The following is a 17,425-nucleotide window of genomic DNA, read 5'->3' as shown; positions in this document are numbered from 1 at the left end:
TTGGAGCCGGCTGGCATTGGCTCTGTCGGACATGGGGGGAAACTTCCAGGAGCTTCTCCCAGAAGCCACCCCTGCAGCTCCCCTCTACCAAAACCTTGCCACACAAACCCAGTACACACGCATTGAACTGTTCTGTACTAGTTTTGATTTCACATCGTTGCAGGTGAGCGTTCCTTCACTCATCTGTCTGCATTGCCAATGTCCGTGACACAGTAAGAAGTTAACGTAGTCTCTGATGGGGAAACCAGAGTGTGATGCTGCTACAGCGTGAGACTTTTTCAGTATTCTTATCCCATGTCCAGGGAGAGATTCCTGGATATGGCCAAATAAAACCGCAGCGTGTTAAGCTCAAAAACTTCTGATTTGCATCGGTTGCTCTGCTGGAGTGGGACCATGGTGGTCCTTGGGAGGCAATGGGGTGCTGGATTACAGATTTCTAATAAATATCTTGAACTTTGGGAGAGTTCAGATCTGAGCTTTTTGGGCATCCACTCCTGTAAAAACATGCCCAGCTGTTCTGGTTGTTGTTCTTCCTTTTGGCAAACAAGGATTCTGGCATCAAAGTTTTTAATTGCAGGAATTATACTAGCAGTTCCCAGAGCTCAACGGTGGGTGTGTGTGGGTGCAGGAGGAGCTAATTAGATGTGTATAAATCATGGGCTAGGCAGAGCTTTAAATCCTAGGTGTATTGTTCCATCCTTGCTATCTTCTGTTACACTGGGGCTTTGGAAAGTTAGAAAACTATGAAGTTATACAAGAACCACTTTTTTGCAGTACAACTATGAAGCAGCAGTGAGGTCTTTTGGTCTTTTTATGTTATAAAAACAGCTTTTAATTAAAATAGTATTAAATTACTTTGAATTGTTTTTGAAGCTTTATTTTAATTACATCTGTGGGTTGAGGAAAGGGAAACAGTTAAGCAGCCTAAGCTGGTTTGGTTTTTTCCCCTCTATTGCAGACTTTTAAAAAAAAAAAAAAAAAAAAAAAGAAAAGAAAAGAAAAAAAGGTCAAGTGATCCTGCTTCCCCCATCCACATCTAGTCTATGCCTTACTGTATTACATGGCAAATAACGGGCTTCCTGTGTTCAAACTTTCAGGATATTCTCAGATCACATCAAACTTCCTTCAGCAACCATGTGGCTCAATAATATTTTTTTCTTTCTTAATGAAAACTAGGATCCTAGTGGAATTACTTCTCTGTAAGATTTCGAGTTTTGGGAGAAATTGGATATTGCAAGGTTTATGGTGTAAAACTGGCTTTCCAGCAGAGTCTGTAAACCCGCCTGGCATATCAGCATTGTAGACTGGCTTAAACATGTTGCAGATACTTAATAACAGAGAGTGGCAATTCACCTCTTGCACAGGACAGTATTTCTACATTATTGTTGTTGTTGTGTGATTTAACCACGCCTAAGTTTGCTTCAGACTCCCTGACTTGATCGTGGCACCACTGGCCTGGGCAGCGTGGGGTGGTGTGTGTGCTGACCCATCCACTGCTTATCCTGTTGCCTGAGAAAGCTTTGCAGCCCCTTGCTTCAGTTAGACTGTTCTGAGTACTTGAACCAGGTGGTTTATAGTTGTGTTCACACTGTACTGCCGCAACTGGATTGTAAACTTTGTTGCACTGCTCTTAGAAGTTACCTTATTCTCCGTCTTAGTGCATTGTAGCCCTGTCTACTAAAGGCAGCCTACTGTTGGTAAGGTCAATAATAAACCACAGTTTATTGTTGTATCTAATGAAACAGGCATTTTGCATTGTTCTACATAATAGAAAAAAAAAAATTGCTTCACATTTGGCAGATCATCTGTAGCAAGTAAACTCAGTCTCAGTAACCTTGCTAGCCCATTTAGGTAGATTTGTAGCAGCTACAATCCTGTCCCTAGTTGGGCATCAAACACGCATCGATGCAAGCATGTCTTAAGTTTCTGACTGCTAAAATTTTTCTTCATCTCGTGAGCTGCATCTTCCTCTGTTGTAAAGCCAGCACTTTCTGCTCATCTTGCTGATGGGGCCATGGGTGATGGGTGGGATATTTCCCCCTCCTACATCTGTACAGAGGCTTGGCCACAGGATGGAGAGTGGCTGCTCCCCTCCATCCTAAGGTCTCTCTCTCTTCCTGGAGAAGAAGCAGAAAGAAGTCACCTTTTCCTCTGCCACCTCCTTTCTTCCCAGCTTCCATCCTCTTCCTGCTGCAGAAGAAAGGAAAGACAGTAGGGCCAGGATCAGGTTTGTATCATGCTCTGTTCCTGCAGAGGTCACAGCTCTGGCTTGATGCTGACCTGTTGCCTCCTTCCACCCTACTGGTGAAAACCCTTCAGTATCACCTGTACCCCATGACCGTATTATCAGTGTAGCCCTCCAGGCCGCTCCAGTGTTGTTCCCCTTCTAGCACTGGTATCTTCCTCTTGTGAGCTCCTCTGAGCCTCAGGCACAGCTCAGCCCCTGCTCCACTGAGTTTTTTAGCCTTGGGTGATGCTGGAGGCCAAAGAGCACCAGGGCATGAAAATATCTTTCTGCAAAGGGTGGTGAGGAGGTGTCAGTCTGACAAGAGGAGGAGAGGTGGAGGTGGGATGGAGAAGGCAGCACCTCTGTCCTGAAGAGCCGGCTGCAGATTTCCATGAAAAAGGAGTGGGCAGCAAGAGAGCTGGTTTCTGTGTCCTAGCTGCAAAATAGCCTTTGTGCTGAGAAGCGAGACTGGCCCAAGGGTGGGCAGGACACATGGCTCCCCAGCTAAGCAAGGGTGAGCATTAGGCAGCAGCAAGAACAGCGTGTGGCTCCTTAAAGTTGCACTGTAATAATAGGGTTTGGGGGCAGGATTTGTTTGCTTGCTACTCATCAGTGCAGGATTCGGAAGAGAAGAGAAGGACCCTTTCCTCCAACTGAGAGCGTACGGCTTTTGTCCTTCATATCTTGGCGCTGAAACTCTGGTGTTAAAAAAGCAAGACAAAATCAACAGTGCTCTGATCCTGACTGAAAAAGAAATAAAAAAACTTTGCTTACTCCAGCGTTACGGAAATCTCTGGTTATCAGACTTGGGCCTGTGTTGTCCTAGGAACTGGAGGTTGTATCCTGGGAAGGGACATGCGGGACAGAAGCCTGTCAAGAGAAAGTGTGGGAAGGTTAATGCTGGGAAAAAGCTATGTCTGCGAGTGGCCTTTTTTCACCTTGGGCTTGAATGAGCAGCTCTGGAGCTGGGCAGCAAACACAGACTGTGTCCCGGAGGAAGGGGAAGATGGTCCCAAGGGGATGGGGGAGAGCATCTCATCTCGCAGCGCTGCACTCCCTGGGCAAGAGGTATCTCCTTGTTCTGCAGCGGGATGGTGCGTTGCGCTGCAGGGTCTTTATGTGTGGCTGCTCTGGTTGGCGATGGCGTAGCACGCACAGCTGTTGTCAAAACACAAAGGTGACTACCTTCACCTTTGTTTTCTCATTGATGAGAACAAACACACACATTTCAGAATGTGTTCTGCACATGAACTACTTGAGCCTTTTCAAAGCTGAGAACTAATTCAAATTTTGAAGTCTGTGTTTTGAAGTGCACAGTACCTATATCTGATATTTCAGGAATCTCAAAGGTACAATGTCCATTTTTAATAGTGATTAAAGTCACGTGCTGCCTTAAAGCAGTTTGTCTTCATGTAGAATGTCTCAGATTCCCAAGTGTAGTACCTAAATATAAGCTGTTGGCAAAGCTCCAGTGTGAGCTATTGGCAAAGGGCTTTAGTTTGGGAGAAAAGAAGATGAAAACACATGTTTTTGAGGTGAACAAGAGAAAACCAGGGTGAAAATTGGCCTACAATTTATTATTTTTCACTTTTCTCCCCTATATTTTTCTCTTTAAAATTCAGTCCCATTTCCCCCCATGAGGCTGGGGGGGGAAGTCCTCAACCATGTTGAATTTTACCCTGCTTAATTTTTAAAACACCAAGAGGAGAGAGGTGGCTAATCGTGCTGTATCAGGGGATTGTTGGTGTATCAGTGGTTCAGTGGTGGTACTGGCAACCTCTATTTCTCAGATAATCATGAATCTTTAAAAAACATAAGTATCCTCATGTACAAGGCATATACTTCAGATAATCACATTCTTCTTTTACATATTCCTCCTGGAAAAATAAATCTTAAGATAACAAAATCAGAGGCAGACAGAAGGGCAAGGATGTAAAGTGTGGGCTTTATATGAAAATTTTCCTCATGTAACAATTGATGCTGCGGTGTTACAAAGTATTGGGTTTTCTGTTGTTCTTTACAAGTAGTTGGTAGTTAAACATATGAAAATACTGTTCCAAGCTAAATATATTTTATTTACTTTATGGGCTTTTTGATGGTGGATGTCCTCCACTTTTGCTTTGTGCAGTGACAACACTGAAACTGTGGATCTGGAAACTCCTAGACCAAAATGTAAAGCCAAACCCTTTCAAATCTGGAAGTTTGTGAATTTGATCTTTGGATCCAGCCCGTTAACAGAAAGCAGCATGAGCTATGAAATCAGATCTAAATGGGGGTCTGCGCTCAGGATTTGGTGGTTCTTAAGGTATTTTGAAGAGCTGCCTTTTGGACTCTGACCCAACAGTGCCTCTTTTGTTCCGTAGCCGGTATGGCTACAGTGTGTCAGTAACATGTTGCTGGGGAATGTGAGGCATTTCCTTGCTTGCATTAGCAGTCTGAGAGTGAGGAATGAATATCTCAATTGTTTTTCTAATGACTGGACCCAAGCAAAATGTGAGAAAATAGCATATTGATTTCTCAGACTCTCTAAGGTGAGTAGTTGAAGGTATTTACTGAATAGTTAACCAGTAAAACATGAACAGCCTGAAGTGAAGTATATCTGTGGGGTTTTTTTGCAAGCCTCCGTTTGACCTTGGATTGCTTGTGAGTAGAGTGAAAGTGAGTCTGAAGAGTGTTTGCAGACAGGTATTTGCATTACATGGCTGCTTTGCAGGTAAGGTACTGCTGCTCTGGCTGCCTCGGCGTCGTCCAGCGATCACAGAGCTCGCTTGTGCATCACAGAACAACTAACCTGTCACCTGCTGTGTTTTGAAAATTCCTTTCAATTACAACAAAAAAAAGCTGTTGGAGAGTTGGGTAGCAGAGATAAGCAACCAGAATGATTTCAGTACTGCAGAGCAAAATAAATGGTTTGGTTTGTAATTGGATATGAATCTAAGCCATAAGCCTTGACTCAGAGACTTTGGGTCTTTATATAAGCTGTTTGCTGTGTATACATCTTGGTCAAGGTGTCTGAAGGATGGATGCTTAGCTTGTTGAGACTTAGCTTTTGCGTCATGACTAATGTGTTTAACAAATTTTAAGGCAGAGTGTAGAACGTGACCGAGCTGGTTGGTAACAAAAGTTGTTGTGTGATTTGAGGTAAGTTTTTCCCAGGTATAAACAGTTGTATCTTGGAAGGACTTCTGTGTTTTATGCTCTTAAAATACTTTCAAGTGTCTTCTGTGCCTTGATATCTCAAGATTATCTCAAGATGCTTCTTACATACTGTGGGATAGGCTTTCAGCCTCAGTGTGTTTCCATTAATTTTTATCAGTAAAAGGAAATAAATAATGTTTGTTGTATAATAAAGAAATAATGAAATTCAGGCAACAAAGAAAGGATCTAAAGTTAGGGAACAAAAGGGCATTTGTTGCTTTTTTTGTAGTCCTGCGTAATACAAGAAGAGTATTGCTTTGATGTCACTGACTAGAGTTCAGCAAATTCAAGAAGGAATTTATTTATATACATATAAAAACAAATAGGCATTATCAGTTTAAGTAAGCCTTTGCCAACGTTTGGGTTGGTTTTTGTTCCTGATGATGTTTATCCTTTTTGCACGGTCGAGCGTTGGGCTCTCGGAGGGTGCTGAGCCTGCAGGCTGGCGGGGCCCTGAGCCTGGTCCCCCCGGGCTCCCGCGTCAGGGGCAGGGCCCCTCGTAGCCATCCTCCTGAGAAGGAGGACTTGTGCCTGGAAGGCCCAGCCAGAGGACATGCCTGCTCTCACCAGGCCTTCCCGCTTCATGACGGCCGTTCAGCCATTGCGGGGCAAGAGAGCAGGGGTGCCTGCGGAGAGGGGGTGCCGGGAGGTGTCCCCGTGCCCGGGGGGACCTGAGCAGAGGGGTCCCTGCCTCCGCGTGGCCCTGGCCTCTCCCGGGGAAGGGGAGTGATGTCAGAACGGCGCAGATCAAAGCATCTTTGGGACCTAGCCAGTCTCCTGTCCCGGCCTCCTGCTAAGGTACTGCTCTGCGTTATTCGCATTAAGATATATCCAGCGTTTCCCTATTTTAATTTTTAAATTTCATTTGCTCGTCTCTTGCAAAATGCCAGAGCAATATGTTCAGCAAGGGTCCATTTTCTTTTTCAGTTTCTTCTTTCTGGCCTGGAGGGTATGAAATGGAGTCTTTTTTGTGTTAAAAGAAATGTTAATGACTCCTAGTGTAAATCAGCTGAATGTGTTCGTTATTAAGTGTTAAAATGCTACTGACTGGTGGCACTATACTTGAATATCTTCAAAACATCCCATGAGAAATTGTGCCAGAGATTTAGACTGAATTCATTTGAAACCCGTTTTATTTGTGATTGAAATGTATTTTGCAAGTAAGTCTCTATGTGTTCATGTTTCTCTTCTGGTCAGCCAGAAGAAGCACAAACAGATGTGATAATGTGTCTGAAATGGCATTTATCTGCACAAAATAGAGCTTTACCTTGTAAAATTAATTGTTAAGGATGGCTTGTGAGGCGAGAGAGACAAATCCAGAAGATGCTTCAGATCTCTCACAGTTGTCTCGTAAATGTAGGACCAAGAATGCAGGGACGTTAATTTTGACAGCAAGGTGAAATTTGGGCTCTTACTTTTGCCATGGAACAGGTTCTCTCCTTCCACCTTTCCCATAAGAGGTGACTGCAGTTTGTTGGCTTTTTCATTGTATTTTTGTGGTAGACTGCTCTGGCATAACAGCCTGCTCTTGGGAGCCCTTTTTTTACTCTCTGCAGTTCTCGGAAGCAAGCCCTAATCGAGATTTTTCATTCCTGTGTATCAAAATTTCCTGATTTAAGGAGTGTTATGTAGGAATGGGAGAGCTAGGAAACTGAAGTCATCCATCTTATTGCATCATATCATAAGAAAAATCTGTAGCTGATGCTTTCTTTCCAAAGGCTGAGCGTTTGAGGAGCCTGTGCGCAAAGAGGAAGGCGAGTGGGACGAAAGGCCAGCCCTTGCCCTTCCCCAGAGAGGTTGCACACAGGGTACGGTATGTCCTTTTGGCCTTCAGACCTGCTAGCAGGCAGCTGATTCTCCTCAGCTCTGCAAACCTCTGGGTTTTAAAGTGTGGTGTGTTTTGCAGGTGGACTTCCAGAATGAGACCACCTCAAAAAGAAAGAGGCTTGAAGATGTTGCCCCTAGATGCCTGTCTGTGTGTTGTTTGATCTAGGAAAGAGAGAGCCTCTGGGTGGGGAAACTATAATTTCCTACATACGTAAAATGTTTAAGCGCCTTTTTTTCTTTTTTTTTCAAAGTCTGCCATCTTAATTAAATATCTGATTTTGAAATCCATATTCAGGCAGTTTTCCTGTTTGCATCCAGCAGACTGCAGTTCCCATTCACAAAGCCCCTTGTTTTTTTCCTAGCTTTCCGTGGCTTTGCAGTACAGTGTTTTGTTTTCTCTGTAAGCCGTTTGGAATACATCTTCACTAGCACTGTAGCCGGAGGGTTTGTATGTCATTCAAAAATAAAAATAAAAAATCTCCACCTACTGAAAAGTGAACAGCATAGCCCTAGCAACCGGCTGGTGTGTTCAAACCAGAGGAAGGGACATTAAACAAGTAAGATCCAAATAACATCATCTCCGTAACAGCCAGGAACGCAGCAGAAATGCCAGCTAGTGATAAGATTAATTGTAACTGATAGTGGAGATAGCTGCATTTGTATTTTATTTTTTTAATGGTGGATTGTAAATACAGCCTTGATGAAGTGGTGCTTGTTCTTGCTGGCATGAGCGAGGTATTCAGCTGGGAGCTCTAGAAGGGCGATCTACTTCTGTAAAAACATCCCTCCCCACCCCATCTTGCACTGATTGTGTATGTATTGAAGGAATAAGGAAGGTAAGTCATCATTTTCTTGGAAAGCAAGGGAAAACTTATTTTAAATGGTCTGTCACACAGGGTACTGTCAGTACTTTCCTCCCAGGTGTGTTCTCGATGGCGTTATGCCATGGGTGGCTTTCATGCATCTGCCTCTCCGTCTCTTGTGTGCACCTTGGTTTCTCATTTATCTGCCATGTCATAGATCCATCTGTGTTAAAATGATGATTTTCTTTTTTTTTTTCTTCCTTTTTGCTTTTGTGAATGAAAGGAATTTAAACTGCTTGACATAATCTGAAATATTAGCTATTCCTTATTTTCCTAAAGAGCTCCATTGCACTTATTAAAGATGGATTTTCATTCGTGTTACCTGACTGTGGTTTTCCTTAGTCACTGCTGAAAAAAAAAAACAAACCCTGAAGCCTTGAGTTTTGTCTTAAGTTTTATTTCTATTAGACCAAAGCCATAAAAAACAAAACGAAGAAAGGAACATGTTTATCGGGGAGGGTCAGCCCAGGATCCTCTCAAAGTTTGTGAAGTCAGAGGCAGTCTCAGACCCCTTGAGCAGGCGGAGGGATCAGTCCGCTGGTGTTTCAGTATTGTCTTCTTCCCTGTAATCCACAAAGACTGCTGATTTATGACTTCTGTCTAATAACTGCCTTTATTTGACTCCCTCTGCACCTCCCCTTTTCACCCCCTTCCTCCTGTGGTTTGTTGTCTTTTCTTGTTTCATGCAATTTGGTTCTTTGGTCTGCTGGTGTATGAGGTCTTTGATTTCCCCCTCGCCCATCTGTTCCCCGTGTGCCGGTGATGGTGTGCAAAGAATAAAAGGAATCCTCTGCCCTTTCTGGGGAAGGATGCCTCCAACAGTACTTTTCTATCACAGCGGTTTACTTCCTGACTGCTAGATGTGATGCACTGTGCTGGGAAGGTGGCCAGAGCAGGATGTGCCATTCCAGGCTAGTTTTCAATGACCACTTCTAGGACCAAATAACGGGGGAAATGGGATTTTGTTGCGTCATCTCCAGCTGTTTGCCTTGAGGGCTTTTTGTTCTTTCTATTTCACCTCTCCAAGTTTCTCAGCTGCAGGCTTGGTCAGGCTGCTGACAGATGCTCCATGAGTGTTGGAAGGGTTTTTGGAGATCACTGTGTTTGCATGGTCTCGCTTCACTACATTTTATCTTAAAATTTCTCACTGCTGCTCTCGGCAGCACAACTCCTTTTGGAGTAGCAGTGGAGGAAACACTGTAGACTGACATCTCACCTTCCTTGGAGGTAGGACCTGGTAACGCTGGGGTAAATGCTGGAGGTCTCCTGGATGCTGTTAGTACCACCGTCTGCCACTGCTGTTCCCTTCAGTAGAGCTGTCTTAGGGATTTTTGATAACCATGGACAAACCCCTTGTTTAGGAAAAGCAAGGAGTGCTTTTTTTGGAAACATGAGGAGTGATTGTGCCTGGATGAAGTCCAGGGATGGTGATTTTTCTGTGCCTATGAGCCATGGCTTTCTTGTGCAAATGTAAATTAGCAGTTCGTTGCTCCCAATTAATGTGTCTCCTTGACAGAAGGTGAGGAACAAGGGGTGCACTGTGAACAAACGTGATTAGGGAGCACTCTGTTCCTTAGCACGTTTTTAGCCTGCAGCTTGGCTTTGCCTAAGCGGCCGCCTCAGTACTATGTTTAATGCTTGATCATGAGCTGTGCTGAGCTTAATGATGGCCGAGGTGGGAAAGCACCTCTGGAGACCTCCAGTGCACCCCCTGCCCAAAGCAAGGTAGCCCAGGGCAGGCTGTGCCGGGCAGTCAGTCTGTGAGTAGCTCCAAGGATGGAGACCCCAAAAGGGCAACTCCTTCCAGTGCTTGCCACCCTCACAGTAAAACCAATTTTTTTTTAAAACTTTTTTTTTATGCTTAAGTGGAATTTCCTTTGTTCTAATGTGTGCCCGTTGCATCTTGTCATGTCGCTGGGTGCCACTGAGAACAGTCTGGCTCTGTCTTCTTTACTCACCCCATCAGGTGTTTATGCACACTGGGAAGATCGTGGGCACTCCTGATTCCCAAGCATTAATTGGCTGTTGCGGGTTTGTGGATGCTTTGCGTTGTTGGTCCTCTTCCACTTAGAGCTGTGAGGAATCAGTGTTTTGCCTGGGCCAGCAGCAGTCCTGGGGTTTCTCTGTGTGCTCTTTGCCTTCAGAGGGAAATCCAGCGCAGATGCCCATGTTCACTAGACTTCAGCAGGACCTGGTTATCCAAGCCAGGATATCCTAAAGGGGAAAGAAAGGACAAGACTGTCTTCAGAATTGTCCAAGTGAATGTGTTTGCAAAAGCTGTGTTTTCTGCTCATTTTTATCAGGCGTAGAGGCACCAGACCAAATATCTTGAAGGACCTGCATATTACGGCAGGTATTGGACTGCTTGAAGTTTACTGTTTACATTGTGTTTAAATTGGGGGGCTTCCTTCTTGAAGCTTGGAAGTCTTCAGGTATGATGCTACTGCATTTTTTAAGATTTGCAATACCTTTACTTTAGTTACAGGTATTTTGACTTTTTAAAGTTCTTTTGGCTTCTCTGACTCTGGCAACTAAATAATAAAGCAAGGCATTTGTCAAAAGCACAGTAGTTTTTGTGCTGTCCTTCAAAAGTTACCTTCGAGTTTGGACCTACTTTATGTAATAAAAGTTTTGATGTGGAAGTTTAAATGTTTGTTGGTGTTTTACCGTAACATTTCAGCAAAGCTATCTGGTGATCTCCAATAAAAGCTACCTTCCAGCTGGGTCAAACCAATAAGGTGACTCGTAGGAGGGAAAATTCAGTTTATAATGTGAATTTTTGTTTTGTTTTGTTTTTTTAGTGGACTGTTTTCCAGGACTTATGCCAGAGCAACTGTGAACAACTTTCTTAATTGCTTATGTTGGGGCAAATGTCAGCAGTGGTGTGGCCTAATACAAAAACCAAATGGCAGGGTATGCAAAAGGTTAAAGCGAGTTTTCCTTCCTGGTGTTTGTTTAGTTTTGTTCTCTAACTTTATTTATAGCAGAAGTAGTCTCGTGTGTCCTAGATTAAAGCCACTGCAATCTGGGCTATTTCAGTGCCTTGTGTGTCCGTTGTGCTGGGGTGGAGGGGTCGGGCACACCTCTGACCTCTGCAGCTCCGCTTCAGCGAAGTACCTACGCACGTGCTTAACTCAGGATTTCGTGTGTGGTAGTTCACCTGCCCAGACAGCACATCGGGCAGGTTTGCTTTTCCAGGCTCTGCTGGAAATGCTCCTCCGGGGACCACTTCTGGCTTTCAGAAGTTTGAGGGTAGGATCAGAACTGCATCATTATGGTGTGAATCTCTGCTAAGCTTGGGGCAACATTGTCAGGGGGGATAGTCTGTGCGTGCATGCTATGTCTAGTGAGTCCTGGGCATTTGAGATATGTTGCCTGTAGGTAAATAATTGCATGCCCAGGACTTCTGGATTGTCAGACATCCAGAGATCTTGGGCAAATGGTCAGACTCCTCTTTTTCTGTACCAGCAAATTCCTGGGGAGAAAAAATACACCGGATAGACTTGTGCTTTGTTGCTGAGTTGCAGCTTCCTTTTAGGGATAAAAGGCCTGTGTCTTCTATGCAAGCTTCCCTGAAGTGCCGTGTGGGATTTCTGGGGTGCTCTGTAGGATGCCCCTTCAGTGTCACGGACCTGCGGGCTTTGATTCTTTGATTGCCAGTTCATGCCTGGTGGTGAACAACTCCAAGTCTTGTGGTCAGCAAATGGTCCCAGTCTACCTGCTGGTCCGGCAACGGTGGTGTCTGAATTCAGCGAACATGCAGTGAAATGAAATTCTCTCTTGCAGATTGAATTGCAGACTTGAGGCTCTGGATCCAACTCACACTACCGGTGTTTTATTGCTCCTTATGGTGTAGCTGGTGATCGTTCCTGAGAAGAGAGAAGATGATGAGTGATGCAAGTGACATGCTTGCTGCAGCTCTGGAGCAGATGGATGGCATTATAGCAGGTAAACACTTGGGGCAGCTTGTTCATTTAGCTGTTTCAGTCCTCCTTTGTCATACCTGGAGGGCAGAGTTTCAGGCTGAGAAGGGAATGTGTTTGGTGTCTTCCATTACAGCTCAGCGACTACAAATAAATGGAGTGGAGGGATTGCACAGACTTTCACACACAGACATGGATAATTTTTAAGGGCTTGTAATTTTTCTCCTAGCCTCTATCAAAATGCTGCTCAAAGTGGCTGAGTGATGCAGTTCAGCTGGTGCACACAGCACCATGAAAGCCAAGGACAAGGCATGTTTCAAACCAGGCTGAATGTGTTTAAAGAGCTGCTGCAAGGTGGGAAGAATAAGTTTGCCTAATACTGGCTACTCTGAACTTCTCTCAACTCTACAGAGTTAAAACATGAATCGAATTTTCCTTTTTTCAAAATTGGAATGCTCTGTGTCCAAACATGTGGTTTGGACCTGCCTTGAACATTTGAGGTTTTTATAAGTACTTGTAAATTGTAAGTGGACCAGGGAGAGGCATCACAAAGTATACAGCCTCTGCTTTTAAGTTGAGTCTAGTGAGTTAGAAAATAATATAAGTACACAACACAGAGGAACAAAGCAGCAAGAAGTTAATAGTTTAATCCTATTCCAGCAGCGCTATGCAAACAGCTACCCAAACTGAAAAAATATTCTGCAAGGATAGCAACACAGTTATGAAGTCTTTAAGAGTTCCACTTAAAATAATTTCCCTTAGGGAAAAAAATCATCGTACAGTGTGTGCTTTGTTTGAACAATGACTTTTCTCTACAGTTTTCCTAAAGATATTAAGGACACATAGCAGGAACACATGTAAAGTGGATTCAGTTGGATCATAATGATCTCTAAAAATACATATAAGCTGTGACTTTAGTCATTTCCATAAGTAGATACTGGTATTTGGCTCTGATCATGTATCTGTGTTTCCAAGAGCCTAAGTTGGTTATGGCTGGATGAGGTTTAATACAAAAATAAAATGTGATGTTGGGATGTTTAAGTCACCACAGACTTCATTTACCCATGTGTCTGAACAGACCTATAAAGTAATGTAACAAAGGGTTATCAACTCCTATGCTGCTGGGGATTTTTTCTGTTTATTTTTTTCAAAGGGAATTAGCAGAATACTTGCGTTTTTGTGGCTTGCCAGATGAGGTGAATGAAAGTTCGTGGAAGTGCCTATATGGCATATCACTGTAGTTTCCAAAAGTTGACAGTACAAGTGATGCTCTGTCATGAACACGTCTCATTGTGCTGAGGCATTACAGTATTAAGGTCACAAATCAGTGTGCTGGAATTATAGTTGGAATTAGCTAGGTTGACTATAATCAACCTTAATCCTGAATTCATAGTTTCCTTCCTTACTTAATATACAGCAACTTTTAATGTAGGTTAAATATATGTACTGTGAGTTTATGCAAATAAGAGTTTTTTTCTTTATTAACATGCAAATGTCAGTGCTACCCTGTCGTGTTGGGTTTAAAATCTATTCTCGTGTAGAAGTGATTTGGTCTTTTTATTTATCTTCATATTTTTCTTTATTCCTTTTAAAAAATTCCAGTGCCTTGGAGCAGCATAACATACTCCTACATGAAAAATGCAGAGCACAGTTTCCTCTGGACACCATCACTGTCTGACTTGGGTCACGCAATCCCTACAGGGTGACTAAAGCATTAACAGAGCCTGTTCCCCCCATGATACTTCCCACCTCTGATATATCCCGAGGAGCAGGAGTCCAGCCCGCGCCTTGAACCCGCGGGCACGGTTGTGGCATATGCATCCTCTGTCGGATCAGCCCTCCTCGTTCCTGCTGGAGCTTCCACCCCTGTAGCATGCCAGCAAGGGCTTGCCCTTCTCCAAATTGTCGTGTGGTGTGGGCAGAATCGAGCACCAGCGCCGAGTTCGGTTCATTTAAATGCCTGCTGGGAGCAAACACTGCCTAGCACTTCTCAGCCTTGCTGTATGTCTGACCTGCTTGCCACCGTGCGATTTTGCTCCCTCCAGGTTCGAAGGCACTGGAGTACTCCAACGGCATCTTTGACTGCCAGTCCCCCACCTCCCCCTTCATGGGGGGCCTGCGGGCACTGCACCTGGTGGAGGACTTGCGGGGCTTGCTGGAGATGATGGAAGCAGACGAGAGAGAGGGGCTGCGCTGCCAGGTCCCAGACTCGACGGCGGAGGCTCTGATCGAATGGCTCCAAAGTCAAATGGTACAGTCTTGGCTTGTTTCACCCGTAACGCACGTGCTTTTTTTGTGTGTTAGATAGGCTGGCTCTGGCAGCAGGGCTGTGTTTTATGCAGGCATTTAAAAGTTTTAAAGCAGGTTTCAAAGAACCAAAAGGAAGAGATTTTGGTTTGGAGATGCTGCTGTGGGGCCTTGGAAAAGCTGTTGCTCAAATACCTCATGCAATGGGTTGGCCTGTGCTTTCTTTGATGTACCACCATGCCTCAATCTAGGGAGCAAATATTTTTGGTAATGCGTTTCATCTCAGAGGGTTGGGGAAAGACATTTTTATAGGAAACAGATGCTTAAATGGGGGGGGGGGGGGGGAGTTGTTTTCAATATGAACTTTTCACTAAAAAGCATTTTTGGCAGCTTATTTTCTACAAGGACCCATGTTGTTACTGAGCTTCCTTAACTGGTTTATAACAGGAGTGAGTGGTATAAGCTCAGCATCTCTTTAATCTGGATACCAAACCAAATTTTTATTGTCTGTGTTTGGCAATCTGCCAGGTTTTGTCACCTTGCTTTAAAAATACACCAAAATATACCCAACAAGGCTGTTTTTTCCCCCAAGACTTGCTTTTCCCAAAAATTCAAGTATTATTATAGTGGAGGCTACTTGAAGACTACCCTGGGAAATAAAATGTTGTGCTTATCAGAAGATGAGTTACATGGCATCATTTCCGAAGGACCCACTGGTTTTGCCTCCGGGTGCCCTGTGACTGGTGACTTCCTAGCAGGGCCAAAGATGAGTCCCTGTGCTCGTGGTCTGTGGAAGGGTTTGCATTGTGGTAGTCCAGGTGTGCCCAGGTTTTGGGAAAGCTCCAGCAGTGGAAGTCAAGACTTATTTCTAGAGGCCATGCTTCAGGTTTTAAGTCAGTCTCTAGCTGTTACAACAATGGCAGTGGGTGTGCGATCCTGCATATTTTGCCAAATCGGTTTTACAGCAGTGTCCAGGTCCTGTTGTCTCATACACTTGGTATTGGCCAAGGTAACACCGTGCTGCTGAAATGAGGATGCCAGATCTGATGAAGTCTGGGTCTGATGCAGGACGGGCCACCGTGGTGGCTCTCTGTTGCACCCTGTGCATTGCTGCTGTTGGGATGGGCAGCCACCGTCGCCTGGTCCCTTCCCAGGATGGGCATCACACCCCCTCAGAAGGGGTTTGGTCACCCTGGAGCCACCACTGATCTCGCAAAAAGCGCTTTTATCTTGATAAATGGATTTATTTGAGCGCTGAGTTGCAGCCCAGAGTGGCGGGTGCAGGACTGCCTGCCAGACTGGTGGCTGGGGCTGGCGCTGGGTGACCTGACGTCCCATCCAGTGGCACAGGACCTGTGCACGGCGCGGTGGGAAGAGACGGGGACCTGGGCTCGCTTCTGTAGCTCTTGCAGAAAGGTTTAAGGGGAGAGGTTTTTTTTTTTCCCCCTTTGCTTTGAACTACTCATTTGAAAATGCCTGAAACTTAATGAAGCACGTGGGAGCTTTCCCACTGCCTCCAGTGGGATTTGGATCTCGCCCCCGCTGTCAAAACATGGCAGCCAACGCTGAGATCAGGAGGAGGAGACGGGAGTGACATTCGAGTCAGATCTTTAAAACATGCAGAGTTCTCGCTAACATCAGCATTTCCTTCCTGCGTAATGTACAGCAGTGAACATCGCTGTAACTAGTCTCTGCTCTGTGTGGAGCAGAAATCGAGGGACATAACAGGTTTCATGCAGGTATGGCCTTTATAAACAAAAAAATGATCATATGACAAATAAACAGCCTTGGGAAATTAACTGCTCCCCATGGAGTGCACAGACATCAGTAGTCCATGCTTAGTGATGCTGATCCACAGCACGTTATTCTGGAGTAAAGGGGCCCAGCAGCGTGGCTGGAGGCTGCAGTGCCTGTTGAGATTAATGAAGTGAAGGCCAGTCATTGCCCCTTGTGATGGCAAATGTGTGATTTAGGGATGTCTGGCTGTTGGGATCTGGAACAAGGTCCTTCAGACCAGTGTGATACGGATCACTGCATGGCAATGAGACAGTAATGGTTTTCATTGCAGCCGTGGGCTGAATCCGGGAAAGGACGGGCTCTGCTGTGCCATTCAGCTTAGTGCCTCCTGAGCACTGGAAAAGATGTGCAGGGGTTGTGTGTACAAAAGATTGCAGAAAATGGCTATTCCATCTATGCTTCTCCTCAGCCTGCCTCAAATTATTCCCCTGTACTCTCTGGTATTCTTAAAGCCCCTAGTAGGAAAGACTGAACGTTACACTTTGTACTGTGCTACAAAGCAGGGGACTTGCAGGTGTCACCAGTGTCGCTGGTCCCTGTCTGAGCAGGGAGGTGTTACGTGAATTCCCCAGATGATTTGCAGGAAGGCTTTTTGCAGCTATGCCCAACCTTACCAAGGAAGGGAAGACACCTCCTTGGTTTGAAATTGGTTTAATCTGCCACACATGAAGTAATTGCATCCACCGGGCTATTCCAAGCTGGTGGAACTGGTGCGTGACAACCCATCCAAAGCTGTAAGCAAGTCTCTCATGTCTCAGAGGAAAACAAAAATAGTGTTCACTGCTGCCAAACAGTGTGTCACAAGAGAAAAATCCCTTCCTGGCCCCTGCAGGGAAACTGCTGATGCCCTAGTTGGGAAAAGGGTCTGACAGCGGTCTCCCAAAGTTGCTCGCTTCTGTAAAATGAGGCAGAGCATCCAGTTTTGCCATGCCAGAATTAGCTGCCCCGTGTCCCTGTACCGCTTTTCTTAGTGACCGCTTCTTTTCTGCTCCTCTCGGTGTGTTAGACAAGTCTATGCAAGGACTCAAAAAGGGCCAACGAGTTAAAATGCCTCATGCTGATTTTTTTTAACCAGTGGATGTCAGATGGCCATGTGACACCAGAGTGCGTGTACAGAGCCCGGACATCTGGCAGAGCTCTTCCAAGAGATCCATTGGATGGTCCCCACGGGGAGTTCAGAGCAGTTGTATGGGCAGCTTTCTGCTGCACAAATAAGCCAGTTTAACTATAACACATCATTTCTAGTTGTCCATCTACAGCTGTGTTGCTGAAACCCTCCCTGTGTCACCATGTGCAAATGGAGGGCAGGTGAATGTCATGGTTAAAATTACAAACTAGGCCGT

General features: G+C 44.9%; 1 protein-coding gene across 10 annotated transcripts in view; it reads left to right on the top strand.

Annotated features, from left to right (window-relative positions):
• PPFIBP1 (PPFIA binding protein 1) overlaps nt 1–17,425 on the top strand; it is a 117,809-nt gene that overhangs the window by 50,271 nt on the left and 50,113 nt on the right. For 9 of the 10 annotated variants that reach the window (XM_075051916.1, XM_075051914.1, XM_075051917.1 and 6 more), the window contains exons 3-4: nt 11,902–12,063; nt 14,084–14,289. In XM_075051916.1, the coding sequence (XP_074908017.1) occupies nt 12,000–12,063; nt 14,084–14,289 (270 nt within the window). In that variant the 5' untranslated portion in view covers nt 11,902–11,999. The remainder of the gene's footprint in view (nt 1–11,901; nt 12,064–14,083; nt 14,290–17,425) is intronic. The other variant, XM_075051915.1, reaches the window with a different exon arrangement.

Source organism: Buteo buteo, chromosome 19 (assembly GCF_964188355.1).
Source record: "Buteo buteo chromosome 19, bButBut1.hap1.1, whole genome shotgun sequence".
Lineage (NCBI taxonomy): Eukaryota > Metazoa > Chordata > Aves > Accipitriformes > Accipitridae > Buteo > Buteo buteo.
Note: the sequence above shows the minus strand (reverse complement) of the source record. Positions and strands in the feature narration are given on the sequence as shown.